We start from the raw sequence: 22,360 nt of genomic DNA, 5'->3' as shown, positions 1-22,360 counted from the left end.
AGAAACGCTAAACCACCCCTCATCTTGAGACCCTCCTTGTGATTACCATGAACGTTACCGGGCATCACAAAAATCACGTAGGAAAGCCCCCTACAGAATGTGTAACATGGACAGGGGCTGAACAACGGAGGAAGGTGGGAATTTCTGGGTTGTTTCCAGGAGGCGCTTTTGGTAACTTATGGTCTCCCCTTACCATGTACTTCTCAGTGTTCACTAGCCCTGTGCAGTAATCGTGACCTTCTCTTTGACAGAACGCATTCCGGGGTTTGAAGCTTTATCATTAAACCCCAAACTAAGTCCGGGATGTCACCTTCCCTAAAATGGCACTGTGGTCTACTCCAGGAGGAAGGACTCACAGGAACTGATTGCCTCTAAGGTTCATGCAGAGTAGTGGAAATGGCCCTGAGAAACAGAGCTGAAATACATCCTTTTAAATGTTTTTTTTTTTTTTGAACGTTTATTCATTATTTGAGGGATGGAGACAGCAAATGGGGGAGGGGCAGAGAGAGAGGGCGACACAGAATCCGAAGCAGGCTCCAGGCTCCCAGCTGTCAGCACAGAGCCCGATGTGGGGCTCGAACTCACGAACCATGAGATCATGACCTGAGCCAAAGTCGGATGCTTAACTGACTGAGCCACCCAGGCGCCCCAGAAATACATTTTTTTTTTAATTTTTTTTTTCAACGTTTATTTATTTTTGGGACAGAGAGAGACAGAGCATGAACGGGGGAGGGGCAGAGAGAGAGGGAGACACAATCGGAAACAGGCTCCAGGCTCTGAGCCATCAGCCCAGAGCCTGACGCGGGGCTCGAACTCACGGACCGCGAGATCGTGACCTGGCTGAAGTCGGACGCTTAACCGACTGCGCCACCCAGGCGCCCCAGAAGTACATTCTTTTTAAGTGTTACTCCTTACATGTTAAATACGGTGGCAGCCGACATACATATTCATTTGAAGTGTGGCCACAAAAGAACAAAATATTGTAAAATATTATACCACTCTCAAGTCTGTGCTATTTTACGTATACATACATACACATTATATACAAAAAAACTTTCCTCTTAAGTTTCTGAAAGCCACACACATATCTATTTACATACTCAATGCATGTGTATGTGTAAATCAAGTCTGTTGAAATGCTATGTAATGAATTTTATTCATCAGTTTCTAAAAACCATCAATGCATATATTACTTATACGCGTCTGCGTATATGTAAGCTAAACATATTTAAATTATATACATCTTTCCTCCAGTTTCTTAAGGGGCGTCTGGATGGCTCACCTGGTTAAACGTCTGACTCTTGGTTTCGGCTCAGGTCATGATCTCATGGTTTGTGAATCCCAGCCCCGCATTGGGCTCTGAGCTGACAGCATGGATGCTGCTTGGGAATCTCTCTCTCTCTCTCTCTCTCTCTCTCTCTCTCTCTCTCTCTGCTCCTCCCCTGCTCTCTCTCTGTCTCAAAATAAAACACACACACACACACACACACACACACACACACACACAACTGGCTGGCTCAGTCAGGAGAGCGTGCAACTCTTCATCTTGGGGCCATGAGTTCAAGCCCCATGCTGGGCACAGAGATTACTTTTAAAAAAACTCACACACACACAACTAGATTATTTATGTACGTACCATAAATGCGTGTGTCTGTATGTAGACACACACATCCCACTGCTCTTAAGATTGTTAGAATCTTCACTCTGGGAGGTACTTAAGATTCTCATTCTGTACAGTTTTGCTATGTAGATTTATTCTGCTATCTCAACGTGTTGGGTGTCCCATTGATGTGCTCAGATCCCAAACTCATACTAAAAGATTGCTTCAGGACAGCTGTGGTTAGGATTTTGGAGTCTTCCTCGACTGTAATCATAACAGCAGCCTGGCACTTCTAAAAGTGTGCTGGGATGGACCCAACCTAATGGAAGTTAACACGTATTACTTCCTTTTTCAACAGTGTGTGTGTGACGTGTTTGGGAAATACTGTGTTAAAAAAAAAAAAAAGTGAAAAGAACACCACTGACCCCAGGAACAGTCCTTCTAGACAACATGTGACTGACAGATTTAGCAAGGATGGTTTGGCACATGCCCATTCCAGGCTCCTGTCTTCTTTAAAAAAAAAAAAAAAAATTTTTTAGTGTTTATTTTTGAGAGCGAGCGAGTACGAGCAGGGTAGGGGCAGAGAGACGGGGACGGAAGACCCGAAGTAGGCTTCGTGTTGACAGCAGAGAGCTCCGTGCACGGCTTGAACTCATGAACCGAACCGTGAGATCATGACCTGAGCCGAAGTCAGACGCTCAACCAACCGAGCCACCCAGGCGCCTCCAGGCTCCTGTCTGCTTGGGGAGGGAGAGGAGGAGGCCAGCAGCCAGCTGTCTGCTCCCACCTGCCATCTGCTTCACTGCAGTTTGCCCAGGAGCAGGGTGGAGCTTGGCAAAGGGGGACACCTGCTTCTCTGGGGCTGACTAGGGTAAGAGCTGCTACTTTACTAAGGTCACAGTCAGGCACTGCTGATGCTGCTGAAGGGGTTCCGAGCAAGCCTCCCCAGAGTGGGTCAGCTTGGCACAGGGACTGTTTAGAGCTGGAGACAGACAAGACCTCGCAGGCTCAAGAGCAGCTTTCACCCCTCCCATAACCACCTACAAGGATCTAAACTAGGGCTCTTTCTCAGAATGAGAGTTATTACCAGAGATGAATTTTATCTGAGTGCCCATCTGTGTGGCAGGGCAAACATCTAATTACTGAACGTGTTCTTACTGCCCCATGATTTGCCTTCTCCTTTGAGGACACCATCCCACTCCTTAGCTCAGGATGGCATAGATACCTCGTTTTACCTTTCTGACCTGGAACCCCTCACGTACGTGGTGTTCCTGTACCTACGAAATTAAATTTGATTTTCTCCTGTTAATATGTCTCATGTCAATTTAACTCTCACACCAGCTGGAAGAATCTACGAAGGGCAGAGTAAAATTCTTCCTCCCCAACACTGCCCTTGTGGATTTGCATCTAAACTGCACAAGGGAAGGGGCGCCTGGGTGGCTCAGTCGGTTAAGCGTCCGACTTCGGCTCAGGTCACGATCTCGCGGTCCGTGAGTTCGAGCCCCGCGGAGGGCTCTGTGCTGACGGCTCAGAGCCTGGAGCCTGTTTCAGATTCTGTGTCTCCCTCTCTCTCTGACCCTCCCCCATTCATGCTCTGTCTTTCTCTGTCTCAAAAATAAATAAACGTTAAAAAAATTAAAAAAAATAAACTGCACAAGGGAAGAAAAAAATATATATATATATAGACAGTGTTTCTTGTTTACTTTTCTTAAAAGATTATCTTTTTTTTAAGTTTATCCATTTATTTTGAGAGAGGGACAGTGCAAGTGGAGGAGGGGCAGAGAGAGGAGACAGAGAATCCCAAGCAGGCTCCGAGCTGCCAGCGCAGAGACAGATGCGAGGCTTGAACCCACGGAACCTGACAATCACGACCTGAGCCAAAGCAAAGAGTCTGACCTGACACTTAACTGACTGAGCCGCCTGGTGATGCTGGCATCTTGCTTCCTTCTGTCTCTTCCCCCCAGATCACAGGAGGGGTGCCCGGGGCCCCCCCGTGCTGACTCTCCTCCCCAAGGACAGACTCTGTCCTCAGCCTCACCTGCGAGAGCACACACCTTGCATCCAGCTCCTCTGATAACACTGCTGGCTGGTCGGGAAGGCTTTGATCCTCTGTGGCAGTTTATACAAGATGCACGGGGCCCCACTCAGTGTTCAGCGATGTTTACACAAGACAGGTGCTCAGGGTGCACATTAAAGAAAGACTGGGTGTTCGGGGTTAAAATTGGCTTGCTGTTTCATAACATGTGTGGTAAAAGCCACCAGGCCTCCCCAGCGACTGGGACATGCTCGCTACTTTGTAAACCATCTCAACAACCTCGCTGGGAAAGCGGTTAATTATTCTTACATATAAATGAGTTAATGGTGTCTGCTGTAGCATCATCAGGCACATCCACCATGGGCACACCTACCCCTAACCTGTCCTGGAGGGAGGGCCCCCTGCCAGAGAATTAAGTCAGAGGCAAAAATCAAGAGGGAGAGAATTTAAAATGAGGGGAGCCTGGGGGGGCTCAGTTTGTGAAGCATCTGAATTCAGCTCAGGGCACAATCTCACCATTCATGAGTTCGAGCCCCATACGGGGCCGTCTGCCGTCAGCACAGAGTCTGCTTGGGATCCTCTGTCCCTCTAACTCCCCGACCCTCCCCCACTTGTGCAACTGTGCGTGTGGTGCATCTGTGTGCACGCACTCTCTCTCAACAAAACAAAACAAGAGATGGAAGGTAAGAGGGAGAGGGGGAGGGCAGGAGACCTTGTGTAGTGCCATGGATCCCAGTGGTGAACGAGGCTCCTACCAGGGGGGCACAATGAACCTCAGGCCCCTCCCTCAGATGTCCATGGTCATGTCCAGTCACCCAGGCAGAGAGAAAAACAGGCTAGGGTTTGACCACACACTTCAATCTCCCCAAGGTTTGAGCATTCATCCTCTCTGTAAGATACAATTTTATCTTATTTTATTTTTTTAATGTTTTTATTTATTTTTGAGAGAGACAGAGCAAGCGGGAGAGGGGCAGAGAGAGAGGAAGACACAAAATCTGAACCAGGCTGTCAGCCTGAGCTGTCAGCACGGAGCCTGACGTGAGGCTCGAATGCACGAACCATGAGATCATGACCTGAGCCGAAGTCAGATGCTGAACGGACTGAGCCACCCAGGCGCCCCGTATACATACAATTGTAGATGAGTGACATCTACTTATGTACCAATGCGATGTGTGTTTTTTCTCATTCGTGAGTGCTCTGAAGTTCATGCTGGAAGTTACGTTTCCTTGTCATTAACATGGACTGGCATTTTACTTCCCTGATAGAAGTTTCTTTAAGCCCTTTTTCCATTTTGTGAGGGTCGGTTTAAAAGTGAAATAAATAGGGGCGCCTTGGGGGCTCAGTCAGTTAAGAATCCAAGTCTTGATTTCGGCTCAGGTCATGGTCTTGTGGTTCATGGGGTCAAGCCCCACATTAGGCTCCGTGCTGACAATGCAGAGCCTGCTTGCAATTCTCCTGGTCTCTCTCTGCCCCTCCCCTGCTCGTGCTTGCTCTCTGTTTCCCTCAAAAACAAATACACATTAAAACAAAGTCTCAGGGGCGCCGGGGTGGCACAGTCGGTTAAGCGTCCGACTTCAGCTAGGTCACGATCTCGCGGTCCGTGAGTTCGAGCCCCGCGTCGGGCTCTGGGCTGACGGCTCGGAGCCTGGAGCCTGTTTCCGATTCTGTGTCTCGCTCTCCCTCTCTCTCTGCCCCTCCCCTGCTCGTGCTTGCTCTCTGTTTCCCTCAAAAACAAATACACATTAAAACAAAGTCTTAGGGGCGCCGGGGTGGCACAGTCGGTTAAGCGTCCGACTTCAGCCAGGTCACGATCTCGCCGTCCGTGAGTTCGAGCCCCGTGTCGGGCTCTGGGCTGACGGCTCAGAGCCTGGAGCCTGTTTCAGATTCTGTGTCTCCCTCTCTCTCTGCCCCTCCCCCGTTCATGCTCTGTCTCTCTCTGTCCCAAAAATAAATAAACGTTGAAAAAAATAAATAAATAAATGAAATAAATAACCTGTAAATACATTTAACCCTAAAACACACATTGCATTAACCTGAATTCAAGTAAAATAAGTCGAAGGCACGGATTCCACCCACTTGTCATCTCCCAAGACACTGGGAAAGCTGACTGGGATATGTGACCACCCACCGTGGGGATCACCCACCAGCGTCCACGCAGATAATAGACCCTAACAAGGTCTGGCATGTTTCCTACACTTTCACATAAAAATAATCGCCAGCAGAGATCCTCATACCAGGTGGAGCTCCCATACCACAGTGCAGTGCCCGGCATACCCCAGGTGGGGGTCAGTGGCCTCGGCCACTCGGCTGATTCAGTAGGTCTGGGTGGGGCCTCCGGTTCTGTATTTGTGGCCAGACCCCACGTGAGGCTGACACTGCTGTGCTGTGGGCCACCTCAGTTGTCTTCCGGTGCCGGGAGGAAGCTTGGCTTCTCTCGCGGAGGTGAGTCCTTGAGACTGTACTCTGAGGGCCAAGAAGGTCAACAGTCACGGCCCTCTCCACAAACCAACCAACCACATCCCAGAGGAAAGACGCCATGAGCGGCTAGGTCAGCCATTCACGGAGCTCAAGCCTCAGTCCAGGGCTGCCTGGCTTATGCAGAAACCAGGGGAGCAGGGAGAGAAGCAAACCCAAGGCCTCCCCCGCGAGGGGCCCCCAGTTCCCTACTCCCAGGCCAGCCACATGTTTTTGTTCTAAGAATGAACTCGTGAGATTTCTTAGCGGTACAGGGAGCGGGTTCTCCGCGTTCTCCCTCTCGAATCCCGGTCAGCGAGCTCTTCCCACGGGGTCGTGAGTTCCTGGAGTCGACGGGAGTCTACCTAGGCTGAAAGGTACTGCACGTACAGGCCAGAACTTCTGAACATCGGAACCTGCCCTCCTGCTTCCCTACGCGGCTGGACTCCAGAACGGGACGCCAGGCTGTGTGCGCGCATACGTGTGTGTGCATGCGTGGATCGATGTGCGGCTGGAGGGACGGCTTCATGGATAGGTAGACAGACAGACACAGACGGACAGACACAAGTACTGGGAGGTGTTGCTGGAATCTACTGGGAGGAGACCACGGATGCTGTTAAAAGCCTACGGTGCACAGGACGGCCCCCACCACACAGAAGGATTGTGCCCATCTGCTACGTCTGCCATCACTAAGTACCACGGGCTAGAAGCCCAGGTATGCAGGCGAGTGGTTCTGTCTCTGAATTCGGCCGCATTCTGAGGTGCTGGGGGCTGGGACTTCACCCCGTGACTTTTGGAAATCATGATTCGGCCCACGTCAACTTTCCCTGCCCCAAATATCAACAGAGCACGGGGCGGGGGAGGGGACGATGCCGGACCAGGGGTATGCAGGCGAGCGGTTCCTGCACTTTACTTCACTGCATCTCTATGCACACGCGAGGGCCCGGGAAGCCACCTTAAAGTCTCCTCGAACATGCGTGAGCCTTCTCTTGCTGTGTTATCTGGCTCACGCCCACCTCGGAGGGAAAACAAACCCGCGTGCACACTGTGGTATGGAGGTCTACACAGGGCTGCCTTCCAGTCTTCGGAGGCATGTCTAGGTGATCGTTACAGCCGTAAACCAGCGCGTTCAGTCATCTGTCCCCAGCCAAGTAACGAAGGGCGTGAGTTATCAGACCTGAATATAACTGGATGGCAAAGGAAATGGTAACACTCTACGATGGACTGGATGTTGGGGGTTCCTCCCCCCCCAAAACTCATAGGATGAAGCCTGAATCTCCAGTGGGGTGGTACTTGGAGGGAAGATACTGGAGAGCACGATTCTGACACCAATGCCTATTTGTGGGTTTTCCCACAAATCTAACACCAGGTGGGTGTCCTGCAGTTAAACCCAATGCTGACACACATACCTGGAGTCAGCGTCGGATCTCACAGGGGAAGTCACAGGGAAGTCTCCAACGCTGTTCCTGCTACGATCAAATTAGATGGCCCTAGCAAGGAGAGGTTGTCACCAGAGCCTCTGACGGAGCTGGTATAGATTCGAGGTTCCCAGGACCCCCTCTTGGGTTCTGCTAATTTACTAAAGTAATATAGGGGCGCCTGGGGGGCTCAGTCACTTAAGAGTCAGACTTTGGCTCAGGTCATGATCTCGTGGTTCATAGGTTCCAGCTGTATCAGGCTCTGTGCTGACAGCTCAGAGCCTGGGGCCTGCTTCAGATTCTGTGTCTCCCTCTCTCTCTGCTCCTCCCCCACTCGTGCTCTATCTCTCTCAAAAATAAATAATTTTTTTTTAATTTACTAAATATATACCATGTATAAAACACACACAGTAATGTCTAGACTTCACAACACACACGTGTGACATATTAGTATAATTATTAATCAGCTTTTGATGAAATCATGATGGAGCCCCCCATGATGGGATTACTGAGCTTATAAGAATAGGCACCAGAGCCCCCACCCCCACCCACATGAGGACAGAGAGACAAAACAGCCACCTATGAACCAAGAAGCAGGCTGTCAGCAGGAACCGAATCCTTCAGCATCCTGCTCTTGATTTGGGGCCTCCAGAACTGTGAGGGACAAATGTCTGCTGTCTAAGCACCCCCGTCTGTGACACTTTGTTACAGCGGCCAGAACAGACTAGCATCCTCTTAGGAAGGGTCTTCCACCTGCAATGTCCACCAAGAATTTATAAGCCTCTGACAGAGACAGTCCACTACCCTTAGGACTCACTCGGGAGGTCTTGGGTGCTTAAGTTTTTACTACCGTGTGCTGTTTACAGCTTGATCTTACTGAATACAAAAAACTACATATAACTTAATAGACTTGATGCACAGATGCGTACCAATCCATAAAGACTATAAAGCACACACAACATATAATAAAGTACAAAAGTATATGTTTGTGCACGCATATGTGAAAAGATACGCGAACTTTGATATATGCCCTTCCCTGCTCCATCGTTATGTCTGAAGCCACTCCCAGGCCAGTTCTCCAGCTAAAGGAATGTTAAGCCGTGCAAGGAACCTTGCAGTGGGAGAGGGCGCCTTGGGCTCTCCAAACTCTCCACAGGCTTGCTAGTGCTGCCAACAGGGACCTCCAGTGTCCCGCAAGGCTTCCCTCCACACATCTCTTTGAGACCCAGCCCTGGCCCCCCCGCCAGCTGCTGCAGGGCCCCGCACAGGCAACCTGCAGAAAGGGCACCATCCACCAGCCTCAGGCTCCCCGGGACCGGGTCGGAGCCGGGGAAGGAAACGAGAGGCACCCAGGGTGAACCGCAGGGCTCGGTGGGTTTCCAAATGGGACTTGGACAACAAGCGCCTTTCCAGATACGACACACAGCAAACACACGGACAGAAAAAGCAAGACAGCAAGACGAGGAAGCTGAGATAAGCTGAGACATATCTATCGTTTTTGCTTTAGCATGCATGTTCATTGTGTGGGAGAGGATCCTGATTTTCAATCTGTACGATCACTTGTGGATGTGTTTTGGACGCCACCGCACTACAGTTGATTGGATCGTCTGCCGCATTTTAAACTTGTCGGGAAAAGTAAGACATCATCCCACGGGGAAAACACAATTTTGCAAACATAAATTGTAATTTGTGAAAGGAAATTCATCCTCTCTCTCTCCCCAGAAGCTCTGTTTCTCTCTTTGACTGTTAGGAGAAGAAGCATCAAAGTGCATTTAGTTACATGCATAGAAATCACTTCAGGTGTGAACCTGTTTTCATTTTTTTCCCCCCCCAATCTAGCTTGTCACAAACACGACGGTTCTTGGGATTTGTTTCTGGGGTTTTTTTTTTTCTTTTGTTTTTGTAAATGAAGGGATATCTTCCGTCATATCCAAGAGATATATAAAATTCAAAGAAAAAATTATTTGAATCACATTTTTACATCTGTGGAGAGAAGTCCACACGACCCCCTGTCCCTCTGCAACTGCAGTGACGTATACACGTGTGTCTATATATTACACATATAATGTTGGAGTCCTAACCCCTAGGAGGCTCAGAAGATCATCTTATTCGAAGGTAGAGTCTTTACATAGATAATCAAATTAAAACGTGGTCATTAGGATAGGTAATCCCTTATAGCTGGAGTCATCACACAAAGGGGAAATTTGGACACAGAAACAGACCCACAGAGAGATGATATAAAGACATAAGAAGACCATGTACAAGCCAAGGAGAGGCCCGGAACAATCCTGTCCTCAACGTCTCTGAAGGCATTGACCCCTGTTGGCTGTTTGTTCTCCAACCCCTGGCTTCCAGAACTGTAAGCAACATATGTGTGTTGTTCAGGCCACCCAGCCTCTTTGTTACAGCAGCTGAGCACAGTCCCCTCACTAACTAAACTGCCTTCTCTGCCCTCAAAAAGAAATCATAACCTGTCACAGCAACAGCTCTAAAAGACACGAATTAACTGAATATATACTATTTGCTAGTACTAAGGGATTGCTTGACCCGCGTGTCTCCTTAAACATCCATCTTTCATGCCCAAGGAAAGCGAGGCACAGAGACTCCTTGCCTATCATCTTGCTCCGCTTACCCAATCCATGCAAGTCACACCGGACTTTTGGAACTTCACCAGAAATACATCCTTAAGGTCTTACAGTCTCTGGAACTTTCTAACTTCGGCTTCCTTAAAGAGGTCATCCTTATGCTTAAATATGCATATGCAACGCCAACCAACACTAAACAGAAACGGACACATAAAGGTATCTTTGAGAGTGGCCAAAAAGAAAAAAAAAATTATTTCCAGGTTGCATTCAGAAAGAATGCAAAAGGTTTAAAAAAAACAAAAAAACAAAAAACCTCGGAGCCACAAAGGCAGGTGAAGCATGAGCAGGCGAAGGCGGCAAGGCACATCCCTAATTTTGCTTCCTCCGTTTCCTATCTGATCGTTTTCGGCTGATTTTGGGAGGACGCACCAGCTGGGGATGCTCTGTCGGTGATGAAGCCAGGGGGACGGCAGACCGGACAGACCCGCTGGCCATGCGCATGCGCCAGGCGCCCAGGGGGCGGCTGGCGCGCGAAACAGAAAGGGGAAATCTGCGAGGGTCCCGGGGCGACCAATCAGGGCTCGGACGGCCGCATAACCAGGCCATCTGGCTCCACTTTTACCGGGTGGCTCGCGGTGATGCCCGCCTGAGCACCTCTACGGCCCTCCCCGCAACTGCCCCAGGGACCGTCCTTCGAGGCTCTCCCTCCGTCCTCCCACCCTTTCCAATCTCGTCCTGCATCTGTCCCCACACCGGCAGGTCGTCGCTGCGCTGCCCCGTTTGCGGGGGTGCATGCGGCCAAACTCGTGCCCGCCCGTGCCGCATCCCGGCTCCTCGGCAGAGACTGGGTGACCCTCTTAGACGCGCGCGCGCGCGACACAGAGGAGAGACGGAAGCGCGCGTGCGCGGCTCGGAGCGCGCACTCGACGACTCGCCAGAGACCGCCAGAGGCGCGCGTGCGCAGTGCGGCTCGGGACGTGCGGGGTGGCTCGGAGCGCGCGTGCACGGAAGCGACTCAGGGCCCGGAGGCTCGGGGCGCGCGTGCGCAGAGCGGCTCCGGGCTCGCGCGGAGGCCTGGGGCGCGCGGGCGCGGGGCGGCGGGCGCGCGCACCTCTCTCCGCCCCTACCTGGCCGTGACGCCGGCACAATGGCGGCTTCCGTGCCCCCGCCGCGGCCCGTCACCCACCTGCTCTTTGACATGGACGGCCTCCTTCTTGGTGGGTAGCCTGCGGCCGCCACCCGCGAGGGCTGTCCGGGGAGGACGCGGGCGGTGGGAGTAGGGGGGGCGCAGCCTTTCAGGCCCGAGGGCGGCGGCGGGGCCGAGTCTGGGACCCCCAGGCGGGCAGCGGCGGCGGGAGCGCCGGGGCCATGTCGGGCCGGCCGCGCGCGGGGCTGCAGTGTCGACGCCGCCCGGGGCACTACTTCCGGTGGCCGCGCCGCGCGTGGGGACGGAGTGCGTGTGCGGGGGGGGGCAGCGCGCGTGGGGGCGGCGCTCGGAGACCACCGCGCGGGAGTGAAGGGTCCTTCCCGCTGTGCTTGCCGGGAGCGCCGCCCTGCCTCAGTTTCCCCACGTGCGCATCAGCCTGGTGGGTCCCTGCCGGCCCGCTCCCGGGGGCCGTCGGCGTGGGCGCCGAGGTGCACGCACCTTGCTTGTAGCATCCCACGGGGCAGGGGTCCTCAAACCGGAACGTCTGGAGGCGTTGGGGGGCACCTAGGTAGAGAGGGATGTTGCTGGAATCGGGGGGGGGGGTGGCTAGAGGCCGGGCGTGCTGTTGGGGCTCCCGCGGTGCACCGGAGCGCCCCACGCCACGACACATTATCCAGCCTCAAATGCCCGGACTGCGGAGGCGGACGAGTCCTCTTAAGTGGTCTGGCTGCCCGGAGTGACCTGCGGCTCCGGCATCACTTGGGGAGGGGCTTGGCTGTGCAAGAACTCCACCCCACCGTACTTTTGAGCCCAAGGGCCTGAAAGTTGGAGAAAGCACAGGGATTATCAATCCTTCTACAACGTGCTCTCTCTGGGGTTCGACTGAGAGAAATGCATGCTCATCAGGAAGTTCACCTGCCGTGAAAAGTTCAGGTAGAATTCAGAGAAGACAAACACCCAGTGCGTAAATGCGGAGAGAACTGTCCTGAGGGCTCCCCAAAGCCTCCGCATCCTGTTGCGTAACAGTATTGTTACTGTGTTCTGACCTCATAGCCTCCAGAAGCCCTCACAGAACTGTAAAAATGCCTGCATAATTTACGTGGGCTGCTGACCTGGTGGAGGTGTGCATACATTAAGGGGCTCGTAGCCTAGAACCCTGTAGAGGAGGATATGTGCATTCACTAATAAACAATACAACTCAGAGAGGTTAAGTCACTTGCCCAAGGTCACACAGCGGATAAGGAACAAAGCTGAGGAATGATTCCAGATCGATCTGATTCTAAATATAAATGATGTGTTCATCTTAAATGGTGAGTATGACGTCCTTCCCCCCCGCACCCCTCCTCGCCCTCTGCACTGGTCCTATTGCTAGGTGATTCAGTAGTAATAAGACTGATTTTTTTTTTTTTTAAGCCACAGAATAGAAACAGGCACTTTGAAACCAGATTAATTCCCGTAAATGTATAAAATAAATAAATTAGTAAATCCCCATAGAGGTCACCAATTGCAGAGAACAGTGCATGTAGCTCCTAAATCTGAAATGACTCCATTTCAGAAACCTTCTGGGATTCATATGTATCGTTGGTAGACAGGACTTTTCCTGCTCAGGTGGTCAAGAAGTTAAGTTGTCAAATTCCTTATCCTCTAATGAAAGGCCCAAAGAACTGTTCTGGGAGTCTCATGAATATTAATGCAAACTGAGAGGTCTCGTTAAAATGTAACTTATTAAATTTCTAAATGAGCTGCATGCTTACCTCCGACTCCCTGTGCAAACATAGCTGCTCCCTGAAGCCAGGAATGTGGCTTCTGTCACGGGACCTGCAGGAGCAGTTACGAGCAGGGGTCTCCACTTGCCAGTTACACCAAGCGAAATGGTTTGCCCTTTGCAACTGTCATCCAAGCCTTTGAACTGGTCAGAGAAGCAAGGATTAGTGTCCTTTGGGAAGATAAGACATGGCCCTTTTTGGTTTTTTTTCCCTCTTAGTGTCTGCCCCTTCTTTCAGATTTCACTCTGCTTTGAGGTAGTAAGGCTTTGCAGAACTTCCTCAGAAATTCACTCGTTCCGTTCTTTTTACAAAATGTCTCGTATAAGACGCTGCTTTCCAAAATGTACTGCTCTGTCTCGTGCGGTCTGGTCAGTTATGCTGGTGTAGTTCATTCAGTCTGTCTGCTGTTTGCAGCACACTGTGCTGTCCATTTGTAACCAGTCCTTTTGCGGTAGGTTTGTTAGCACGGTGAATGCATTTTCCCCTGCAAGTTCCGTTTGTCAGCCTAGCCTCCTGTACTGCTGTGCTCAGGGAAATACGGTTCAAAACAATTAGTTTCAGGAGGCAATGCTGATATCTGCGGGGAGGCTTATTTAATCAGAGGAGAATGAGGAAGTAAATAGAAATTTTTGTGGAAAGGTTGACCACACCGAGGTACTGTTTCGGACGTTTGAAATGTATGACACTGTTGTCCTTTGCAATAGAAACGACACTTTTGGATTCTGTTTTTGTTGACACAAGGTAATAATCAACTATGATCTAGGTAATAATTTTGTCTCTCAAATGCCATTTAGAGAAAGAGGAGAAGGGACTGAAATTGTTTATCAACCACGACAAGATTTCGAAGGAAGATGACAGGTATTCAATGGTGTCTCGCCTTCTGGATGGGGAAGATTATCCGGTTCGTAAAAAACTGAAATTAGGAGCAAAGTGGGGGGCGGGGGGGGGGAAGCCTGTCGTTTTTAGCAAACAGGAAATTTGCTGTGCAGAGCAGTGCTCGTAGAAATAGGACCTGCATGAAATGTCCCACAGCAACGCTAAAACACACATGACCAACTGACCTGCGTAACACGTATGAGATTTTTTTTAAGTGGAGACCGGAGCTTCTTTCCTCAGTGGTGCCCTATCATCTGGACGCTACCGGGGTTGTGACACTTCCTCAGGAAGGTAGGGCCGAACGAAGCATTGTCAAGATGCCTCCCTACGCACACGCATCCCCGTTGGCTGGAGATAATCATCGCATGCATGCTCTACATTTTGGAACCCCCCCACCTTGGCTGTGTGCCCTGGGGTCTCGTGCTGGGTGTGGGGGCAGCCGTGTTCTGGTACGTTCACATTCTTTCTGCCCTGCTCCCCTGGGAGCTGACCGCACGGGCTCAGGCTTTAGCTCTCCTTGCTAGGTGAAACTTGGGTTCCTTCCGTCCTTGCAGAGAAGTCAGCTGAAGTTCGGAGGGCAGTCCAAGGCCTTGCAGCTGAGGAGAGCCCACGCCCAAGGCAGCGCAGACTCTGAGTTTCTCACTTTGGAATAAGATGCTGCTGGGGGTCTGGGGAAGGACCCTTTGGGAAGAGTGGACTCTAGACCATGTTGGAGAAAACTGGCCATTGCCAACAAAGCAAACCAAGTATGGGCCGGTGCTGCTACACTGTCCCCATCGGTGACACTTTCTAGTAGATCTGAACTGCGTCCTCCCCAAGTTTGTGCCTGGTGTTAGTGGTCAAACACGTCCACCTAAAATTTGTGCTTAGAGGTGGTCGTCGGTCGCCCACCACAGCTGCTCCTCTTTCTGGAATAATTGAGAAGGGATTGAGATCCAGGTTGCAGAATCCTGCTGATAACAGACTTTTGTCCAGCTGGCGGTAGGACGGAAACATTCAGCCAATCCCTGTGAGTGCGGCTGGGCCCTGCCCTGTCCTTGCCTTCTCCTGCATCGCTCAGCCCCGCACTGTGTGTGTTTGCGGCTTCACAGACTCTCATCATCGAGGGAGGACAGCACTCGCACTTTGTCACAAAGCCGTTTCTGCTCTTTTCCCCTTTCTTCTGGAAAAGCAGTGTGTTGGGCGATATTTTGGCCCCTTTTGTCTTTCTGATGATTTGCCGTTCACTCTGATTCTTTTCTTTTTAAATTCCCGTGATTTACGTACCAGTCAGGGTCCCTGGTTTTTTAATGCCGTGTAAAACAGCAAGGGAAATGATGCCCCCAAGAAGTGTCCTCAAAGCACTCATTACAAAGACGCCTGGTCACACCTAGGGAGGAGGCATTTGAAAAAGCATTGAGACACAGCCTGTAACTGGAAAATAGAAAAGCGTCCTACCACAGTGGATTGCATTTAAAAATGAGTTTCCTACGTCAAGTCTACATGAGTACCTGTGACTAGTAATTAGAGCATTTGATTTGTGGGAACTTTCACGTAATTGTGTTAAAATAGGTGGGGGCAGTCTTGGCTGTTTGGTGCAGATGTCTCTGGTTAAAGTTGCCCTCAGGACGTGTATGGAGAGTTCTGTTGAAAACATACTAATCGTAACACGTCCTGTCTTAAGAAGCTTTCTCTCCCCCCCGCCCCCCGCCAGCTCTGTAGAGGTGGACAGCTATTCTACCCGAAGTTCTGAGCTTCGGGTAGGTACATCACCTTCCCTGTGCTCTGGCTCCCTCACACCCAGAATTCCCCATGACGTCTGTAGTCAGTAGCTAAGTCTCAGTGGGCAGAGTGTCTGTGCGGAGAGGGCCCCTGTGCAGGCGGAGGGTGGTCGCGTCCTCACACCCCTGCCTGCAGGGCGGTTTCGTTGGCATTGCTGGTGGTCCTGGGTTGGGCGGTGGGCGGCCTTTGATTCTCCTTTGCTGCTAGGTCTAGGAGCGAGGTCATGGCATACGCCCCTTTGTGATCAGTGATGCTGTACTGGAAAATCTCACACATCAACGTGGCTGGTCAGGGAGAGACGCAGGAGCCAAGCAAACCTTGTGCAAGCGGCCGTAGACTGTCCTGTCTGTACCCGAAATCAGAACAGGAGCAAAATCGTGGTTTGCACATGTGAGCTTCTGTGAGACGTTGGGGGCAAGAGTCAAAATAAGCATCAGGCTTCCCTCCCTTTCATGTCCTGAGATCCCGCCCTCCCCCCTTATCTGTAGGAAAAACGGGGTGTCTTTGATGAGAGCTTTGCGCATCTCTCCTCCCTAGACCAGCACGGTCCGTGAAGCCGTCACCAGCTGCCTGTCACCTGGGAATGTTGTATGTCTGCCCTGCGAACAGGAAGCACACGTGGTACCCAGGGGCCTCAAATGTAGCTACTTCACTGAGGAGCTGAATCGTCCCTTTTATTTAGCTGTACTTAATCTCAGCACTCCCCGTGGTGCACCCGTGCATTCCGGACCCGTGCGTCCACTCATCCTTGTCTGCTCACCTTCCCATCCTTGTCTGGTGCCAGGTGCTGTGTGGGATTCAAGCAAGCCCCTACTCTTAGTCTCAGTGTCCCGATGGGACATAAAACGTGGTGAGTGGACTCTGTGCGTAACTGGCTACTAAGCATGGCAAGGGCATGGTAGAGACAGAAAGTACTTTCAGCTGAAGTCACCTGGAGAACGTATGTCAAGTGCAGGAAGGAGCGAAGAAGAAAAACAGACATTCCAGACCAGGGGAAGATACACGAGAGCAATAAACATGTTTTCTGAAGCAGGACAGAGTATTTTTATCAAGCAGACAGTTTGTGTTTAGAAAAAAAAAAAAAGACTTCTCAGTAATGATTGTACTAGAACATAGAAGGGACAATGGTCCAGCTGAGAATACTCTAGTGTTTTCCAAGCTGGGTTCCACATGGTAGTTTTATGTGCCTTTATCCTGCTGTAAATCAGAAAGCTTCACCCCTTCCTCCAATCGCATCCTTTGTTTTCCCCCATGATAGTGACTTTGGGAAGGCCGGTTACGTTATGCAATGTTCTACGTTGTGGGTTTGTCTGGTTGTCTGCGCCTGCTGTCTCCTTACCTGTCCCTCTGTTTCCCATGACCTACAAATTATGCTTAGCGGTCAGCTGGACTCAGCCATTTGTGGCAAGCACACGCAGAGCTCCTGTTGCTTTTCTGGGGAGAAGATGCACGTGGTCAGTTCTGTTGCCCTAGTCCCTGGTCGTGAGAAGCCTCGTCCTCGTAAGACGTGTGGAACTCACTCTTGTCCTCCTTGGTGCCACACGGGATGTTTTGGTGGGAGGTCTCAAGCCTGAGAGCCCAGGTGTAGGTGGTGGTCATAGTGTCTCTGTGTCTTCAAGACCGGAACCATCAGGCAGAAAGGTGGGCCGGTGTGGTTACAGGGGACGCCGAGGCCACGTTGGCACACACTCGGAAAAGAGGGTGCTTGCGGGAACCGAGGATAGGTGTGCTTGGGTGGCTGTGTCTGCAGCCTGTCAACTGTAGTGCGTTTATTTCCACCTCTTCTGGACCACGTGCCGTGATCTCTCAGTGGCTTCAGGGGATTTCATCTAAGTGCATTCAGACCTGTGCATTCAGACTCCTTGGAAACCCAACAGTGATGGGACAGCAAATACAGTTGCTGCACTTTGTGCACTTTGGAAGCATTAACTTAGTACTTCCTACAGAGGCGGGTCTGTGCGGATATAGTTGTGCGTTCTGCACAGTTTATGTCGCTTCTCCAGCCCACAAAGCAGGATTCATGAGTCTTAAGAGTGATTAGCTTCTCAGTTTTTAAATATCATACCCAAGGAAGGGACCCAGGATAGCGAAACAATGGCTGATTGCAGTCTGGGGTCCAGGAGCTACAAGACGAGCAGAGACTACCTCCAATGCCAGAATGCAGGGAGGGGTCCCAGTGGCAAAATGCAGCATGACACAAAATCCAGAGAGTAATGACTATGATAGATCGTAATACTCTAGGAGCACCTGGGCGGCTCAGTCGGTGAAGCGTCCAGCTTCAGCTTGGGTCATGATCTCGCGGTTTGTGAGTTCGAGCCCAGTGTCGGGCTCTGTGCTGACAGCTCAGAGCCTGGAGCCTGCTTCGCATCCTGTGTCTCCTCCTCTCTCTGCCCCTCCCATGCTCATGCTCTGTCTCTCAATAATAAATAAACGATAAAAAAATAGATTGTAATACTCTAAAAAAAAAAAAAAAGGAAATGTCATAATCCTCTCAAGACAGAGGAGGTGGGGAGGAAGACAGCTCTTTTGAAGAATGCAGTCAATAAATATGGAAAGCATGGTTGAATTAGGGAAATCAGCATTTCACGGTCCCCTCCATGAATGGTTTGGACAGGAGTCACCAATGGAAGCCAAGACCATTGGACTCAGTGTGGGGGCCATGATGGTGCCCGGACAGGGCCCGAGCGCCATGGTAGAGGATGTGCTGTCCTCAACTACCAGAACAGCTCACCTGTCTCACAGTTGGGTGGTCACCAGTTGGGTGTCTACGAGCGCTTTCTCTTTTGGGAAGGTCAAAGAACAAGTAAGGGGATGCTACGTGAATACAACCAGAGAAATACAAACTGCAAGGACATTCTGCAAAGTAGCTGGGCCAGACTCCTGATCAACGTCAAATATTCTGGGGAAGCAACAGGGCTGGGCATCTGTAGTTTAGTGACGCTGACAGGGCATAAGCACTCACCTTGCACGCCTCTCTCTTGGCGATGGCTCGTGAGCCCAGGCTGCAGCGAATGCTCTCACTTTAAGGACTCTCTGACCCCCGTGGACTGCCCTCTGGTGTCTCTTGCGTTCATCCCAGTGACCATCGGTCAGCCCTGCCCCACTGGCACACTGTGTCTAGCCCAGTGTGGAGCCCAGAATTCTCTGTCCGACCTGGTCTGCTGCAGCGTCCCCGTGAGCCATGCACGTCATACAGTCAGACTTCCCTTCCAACCTTCTCTTCCTCACCCTCGCCCCAGCCCCAAAGCATGCAAGTGCTTACTTAGTCCTAAATCCTTCAGAGCCATTTCTACGCCCTCCTGATCACCAGTGACTTTCTTTAGGCTCTCAGTGGTTTCCTCGCACAGCCACAGTGTCTCTCATGAGCCTTTACGGTGTGCTCAGCGCTCTTGTGAGCTGCGGTGTGCCTTAGTTAGGTCTGCAAGCTGGTGGCCCGCACTTAACTGCTGTCACTCCCCTTTCTGCAGAGGACGGAGCAGAGAACGAGGCAGTGATTCATCCAGGGCACTTCCGTGACCCCCACCGATACCAGTGGTGGTTCCGGAACTGTGCTCTTCCCGTGGGTGACAGGGCAGGGATCCTGGGGCAAATGAGTAGATGAAGAAGGCGCTGGTGGGAGCACAGAGCTAGCTCACCAGCAGTTTTCCCCTAGAACGTTCATACATGTCTTTGAGAAATTTGGCCACAGACTGGTCCCTGCTTCCCTTCTGAGAGAAAGAGCATTCGTGCAGGGAACCATGACCGTCAGCTCTACCTATTCTGTGTCTGGTGCCCTGTCCCGTGCCCTGCAGGTTCGCACTTGGGTACGTGCTCAGAACACAAACATGTAAGTCATTTGTGGGTCTGCCAGTCCCAGCCTGACGAGCTCGTCCCTTCCTGAAGGCACAGCAGCGTATCTCTGCTGCAATCTTGTTCAACCAGTTGTGCTGACCTTGCCCGAAAGGCAGCAGCCTGATAAAGGCATTTACAGTCGCCCACTGGGTCATTTGGACAATACAGGAAGCCAGCCGTCCAAGCCAGTTCAGGTGACTGAAAGTTGCCAGCTCTTAGCTGGGTCCATCCACATGGCTGGGGGTGGGGGTGGGGGTGGGGGTGGGACTTTCCTCTGTCGAGGGTTTGTTTGGGGATAGAGTTCTCAGTGGAGGAGGGACTGGAGAAAAGTCTGACTGGATGGATCCACAGAGCTCGAGGAGACGGATGGTCAGGGCATTCATTCAGTTCATGGGTCCTACAGGCTTGGCTAAGCTGCCCGGCCAATGCCGGCTAGAGAGACCGGCGCAGGGAATGGATATCATCCCACCTCACCGCCCCTGTGCTTCTGGGGACACGGTCTGGGGTGCGGTGGCGTATGTGCTGCAGGAAGGCAGATGTCCGTGCTACCGCAGTGTCATTTATCTGCTCAGCTGACCCAGTTTCCTTGGGAGCCGGGAGCGGGACATGCGCCAGCAGTCCAGGGTGCCTCGCAGAGAAGATGGGTCCTGCGCTCTGTGGCCGAGCCGCAGGAAGACGTTCGGTGGAGGGCGGCCCAGGCTGAGCGTGCCCTAGGCCGGGAGGACGCTGTGCGCACATGGAAAAGGGCAGGGCTTTGGCAAAAGTGCCTGTGTGTGACCGGAGAAGAGGTTCCTCGCTGAGTGATGGGAACAGAGCTAAGAAAGTGCTCCCAGGACAGAGCCGTCTTCCTGAGGGCTTCCTGGAGCAGAGGGCGCTGTGGCAAGCTGTACATGGTGATGCAGATGGCTAAGGCCTGCCCTCTGTGGAGACGGCCAGCAGGCTGTTCCGGCTGTCCCCGTGAATGACACCAGGACCGCGTTTGTGTCTCGGGAGCCCTGTCCCACGCCACCACAGACTGGTGGCTTTGACGTGTCTCTCCCAGTTCTGGAGGCCGGAAGTAGACAGGTGTGGCCGGGGCCGTGCTCCCTCCAAGGTTGTAGAGGGGGCTGTGTCCCACCCATCCTAGCTTCTGGTGGCTCCCGCAGTCCTGGCTTTGTGGCCACATCCCTCCCACCTCTGCCTCCCTCCTTATGTGGCCTCTCATTTCCTTCCTAAAGGGACACCTGTCATTGGGCTTTGGACACACCCAGATAATACAGGATGATGTCATCTTGAGATTTTTGACTTAGTCACATGTGCAAAGACCCTTTCTCCAAATAAGGTCCCATTCACAGGGTCCAGGAAGGTGGGACGTGGATGCATCTGTTTGAGACTCTCCACGCAGCCCATTGCAAGGACACAGAGGGCTGGTGTAGAAGAAAGAGGAGAAGCCTGGTTCAGGGGCAGTTTAGTTCATGACACAGTTTGCAGGGACCGAGGCAGACAGATGTGGCCGGGATTCCCTCCTGCCGTGGCTGAATTGCACGGGCTCGTCCCCAAGCACCGCAGACACAAGGCTTTGGAAAAGTGAGCAGTTCTGTTCCGGGCACAGATACATGTTGACTTTCAGTCGCCTGAAAGTCTGGCCACATTTACGTTGATGTCATGGTTGGGGCGGGGGTGGGAGTCCCGTAGATGCCTACGGCAGGCATCACCCTGCCGAGAGAACCACAAGAAATGGCCATCCGTCTAGGCCCATCTTTGAACCGTGCTGGTACCCGGAAGACATTTCACATTTGCATGTGGACGTCCCCCTGCCCGCGTGTGATGACCATACTCACAGACCTGGATGGTAGGTCTAGGAAGGAAGGGTCTGGGAACTCAGCCAAATGGACCTACACCCATCGCGTTCTGCTATGCGTCTTGATTTGCTTCGTTTACTTTTGCATGGAAATAGCAAAGAAAGAAATTGATTTGGGGCCAGGAGGACAGTGTGTTACCTGCTACGGGGAGTGGGTGGGGATCCTTCATCATTTCCGGGCTTCCCTTCAGCCCTCTGATTCCTCCTGAGCCCTGTGCCAAAGCCTGCCGTTTTGGGTCCTGTCCGTGTGGACGTGTGAGCACGCCAAGTGCTGTCATTCGCTTGTCATTCGCTTTGAAAGGGTCTGAGTCCTCGAACAAGGAAGGGCATCTACCCCGAAGTACAGTTTACAGGCTGCTCCCGGATGAGAGTGAGGAAGTAGCCCTCTGCCGACAGGCGGTCTTTGCTGGCGGGTTTTGCTTCCAGTCTGTCCCTTCGTGTGGGTATTTGGGGGCAGGCGGCCTGCTTACGGTGCTCTGAGGGCGCCGTGGGCAAAACCCTGGCTCCTAGACCATGTGGTCCACCGGCGTTCGGAGCCAGGTCAGTTCCGTGGACTGTTGGGGTCTGAGCACATAGAACAGTGCCCAGACGCGGTGTGTGTGTCGTCAGAGAAACCCCAGTCAGTACGTAGCTGGTGGTGTGGGTAGCCGCCGTGTATACCTGCGTGGCGGGGACGAGCGTGGACGAGAGGAAACGGTGGGAGGGGACCCCTCGCTTCTCTCCAGCCTGCATTCTCAATACAGCGCAGCCAGTAAGAGAACAGAAAGTGGCACAGAACCTGGGATATCCGTGGGCGTGTGCCCTGAGATGTTCAGGGTTGTTAACCGTCGTTAATGAAATGTTGGGCTGTAACTAATGACCTCCTGGCACCTCTCTGCTATATACTCGCCTTCTCTAATTATGTCCAAAGCAGTGGCTGCCAACCGCCGAAGGCCAAGGACTCTGTCCTGTCTTCCCACATAAGAACCACACTCACCGTGTCACTTCACCTGCGGGAGCTCAGAGTCCAGCTGCATTTAAGTGCAATTATATTTAATACATACTTGC

General features: G+C 52.0%; 2 protein-coding genes across 3 annotated transcripts in view; one reads left to right on the top strand and one right to left on the bottom strand.

Moving 5' to 3' along the window:
- STS (steroid sulfatase) overlaps positions 1 to 11,442 on the bottom strand; it is a 156,990-nt gene extending 145,548 nt beyond the window's left edge. The window contains exon 1 of the mRNA XM_047075868.1: positions 11,279 to 11,442. The gene's annotated coding sequence lies outside the window, so the exon portion shown is untranslated. The remainder of the gene's footprint in view (positions 1 to 11,278) is intronic.
- PUDP (pseudouridine 5'-phosphatase) overlaps positions 11,221 to 22,360 on the top strand; it is an 81,405-nt gene continuing 70,265 nt past the window's right edge. For both annotated transcript variants that reach the window (XM_047075869.1, XM_047075870.1), the window contains exon 1: positions 11,221 to 11,309. In XM_047075869.1, coding sequence (XP_046931825.1) covers positions 11,240 to 11,309 — 70 coding nt within the window. In that variant the 5' untranslated portion in view covers positions 11,221 to 11,239. The remainder of the gene's footprint in view (positions 11,310 to 22,360) is intronic.

This window comes from Lynx rufus, unplaced genomic scaffold (assembly GCF_022079265.1).
Source record: "Lynx rufus isolate CCGP_SWC_20201006 ecotype Redwood Valley unplaced genomic scaffold, mLynRuf1.p SCAF_14, whole genome shotgun sequence".
NCBI classification, from domain to species: Eukaryota; Metazoa; Chordata; class Mammalia; order Carnivora; family Felidae; genus Lynx; species Lynx rufus.
The sequence above is the reverse complement of the archived record's forward strand: the minus strand, read 5'-3'. Positions and strand labels throughout refer to the sequence as shown.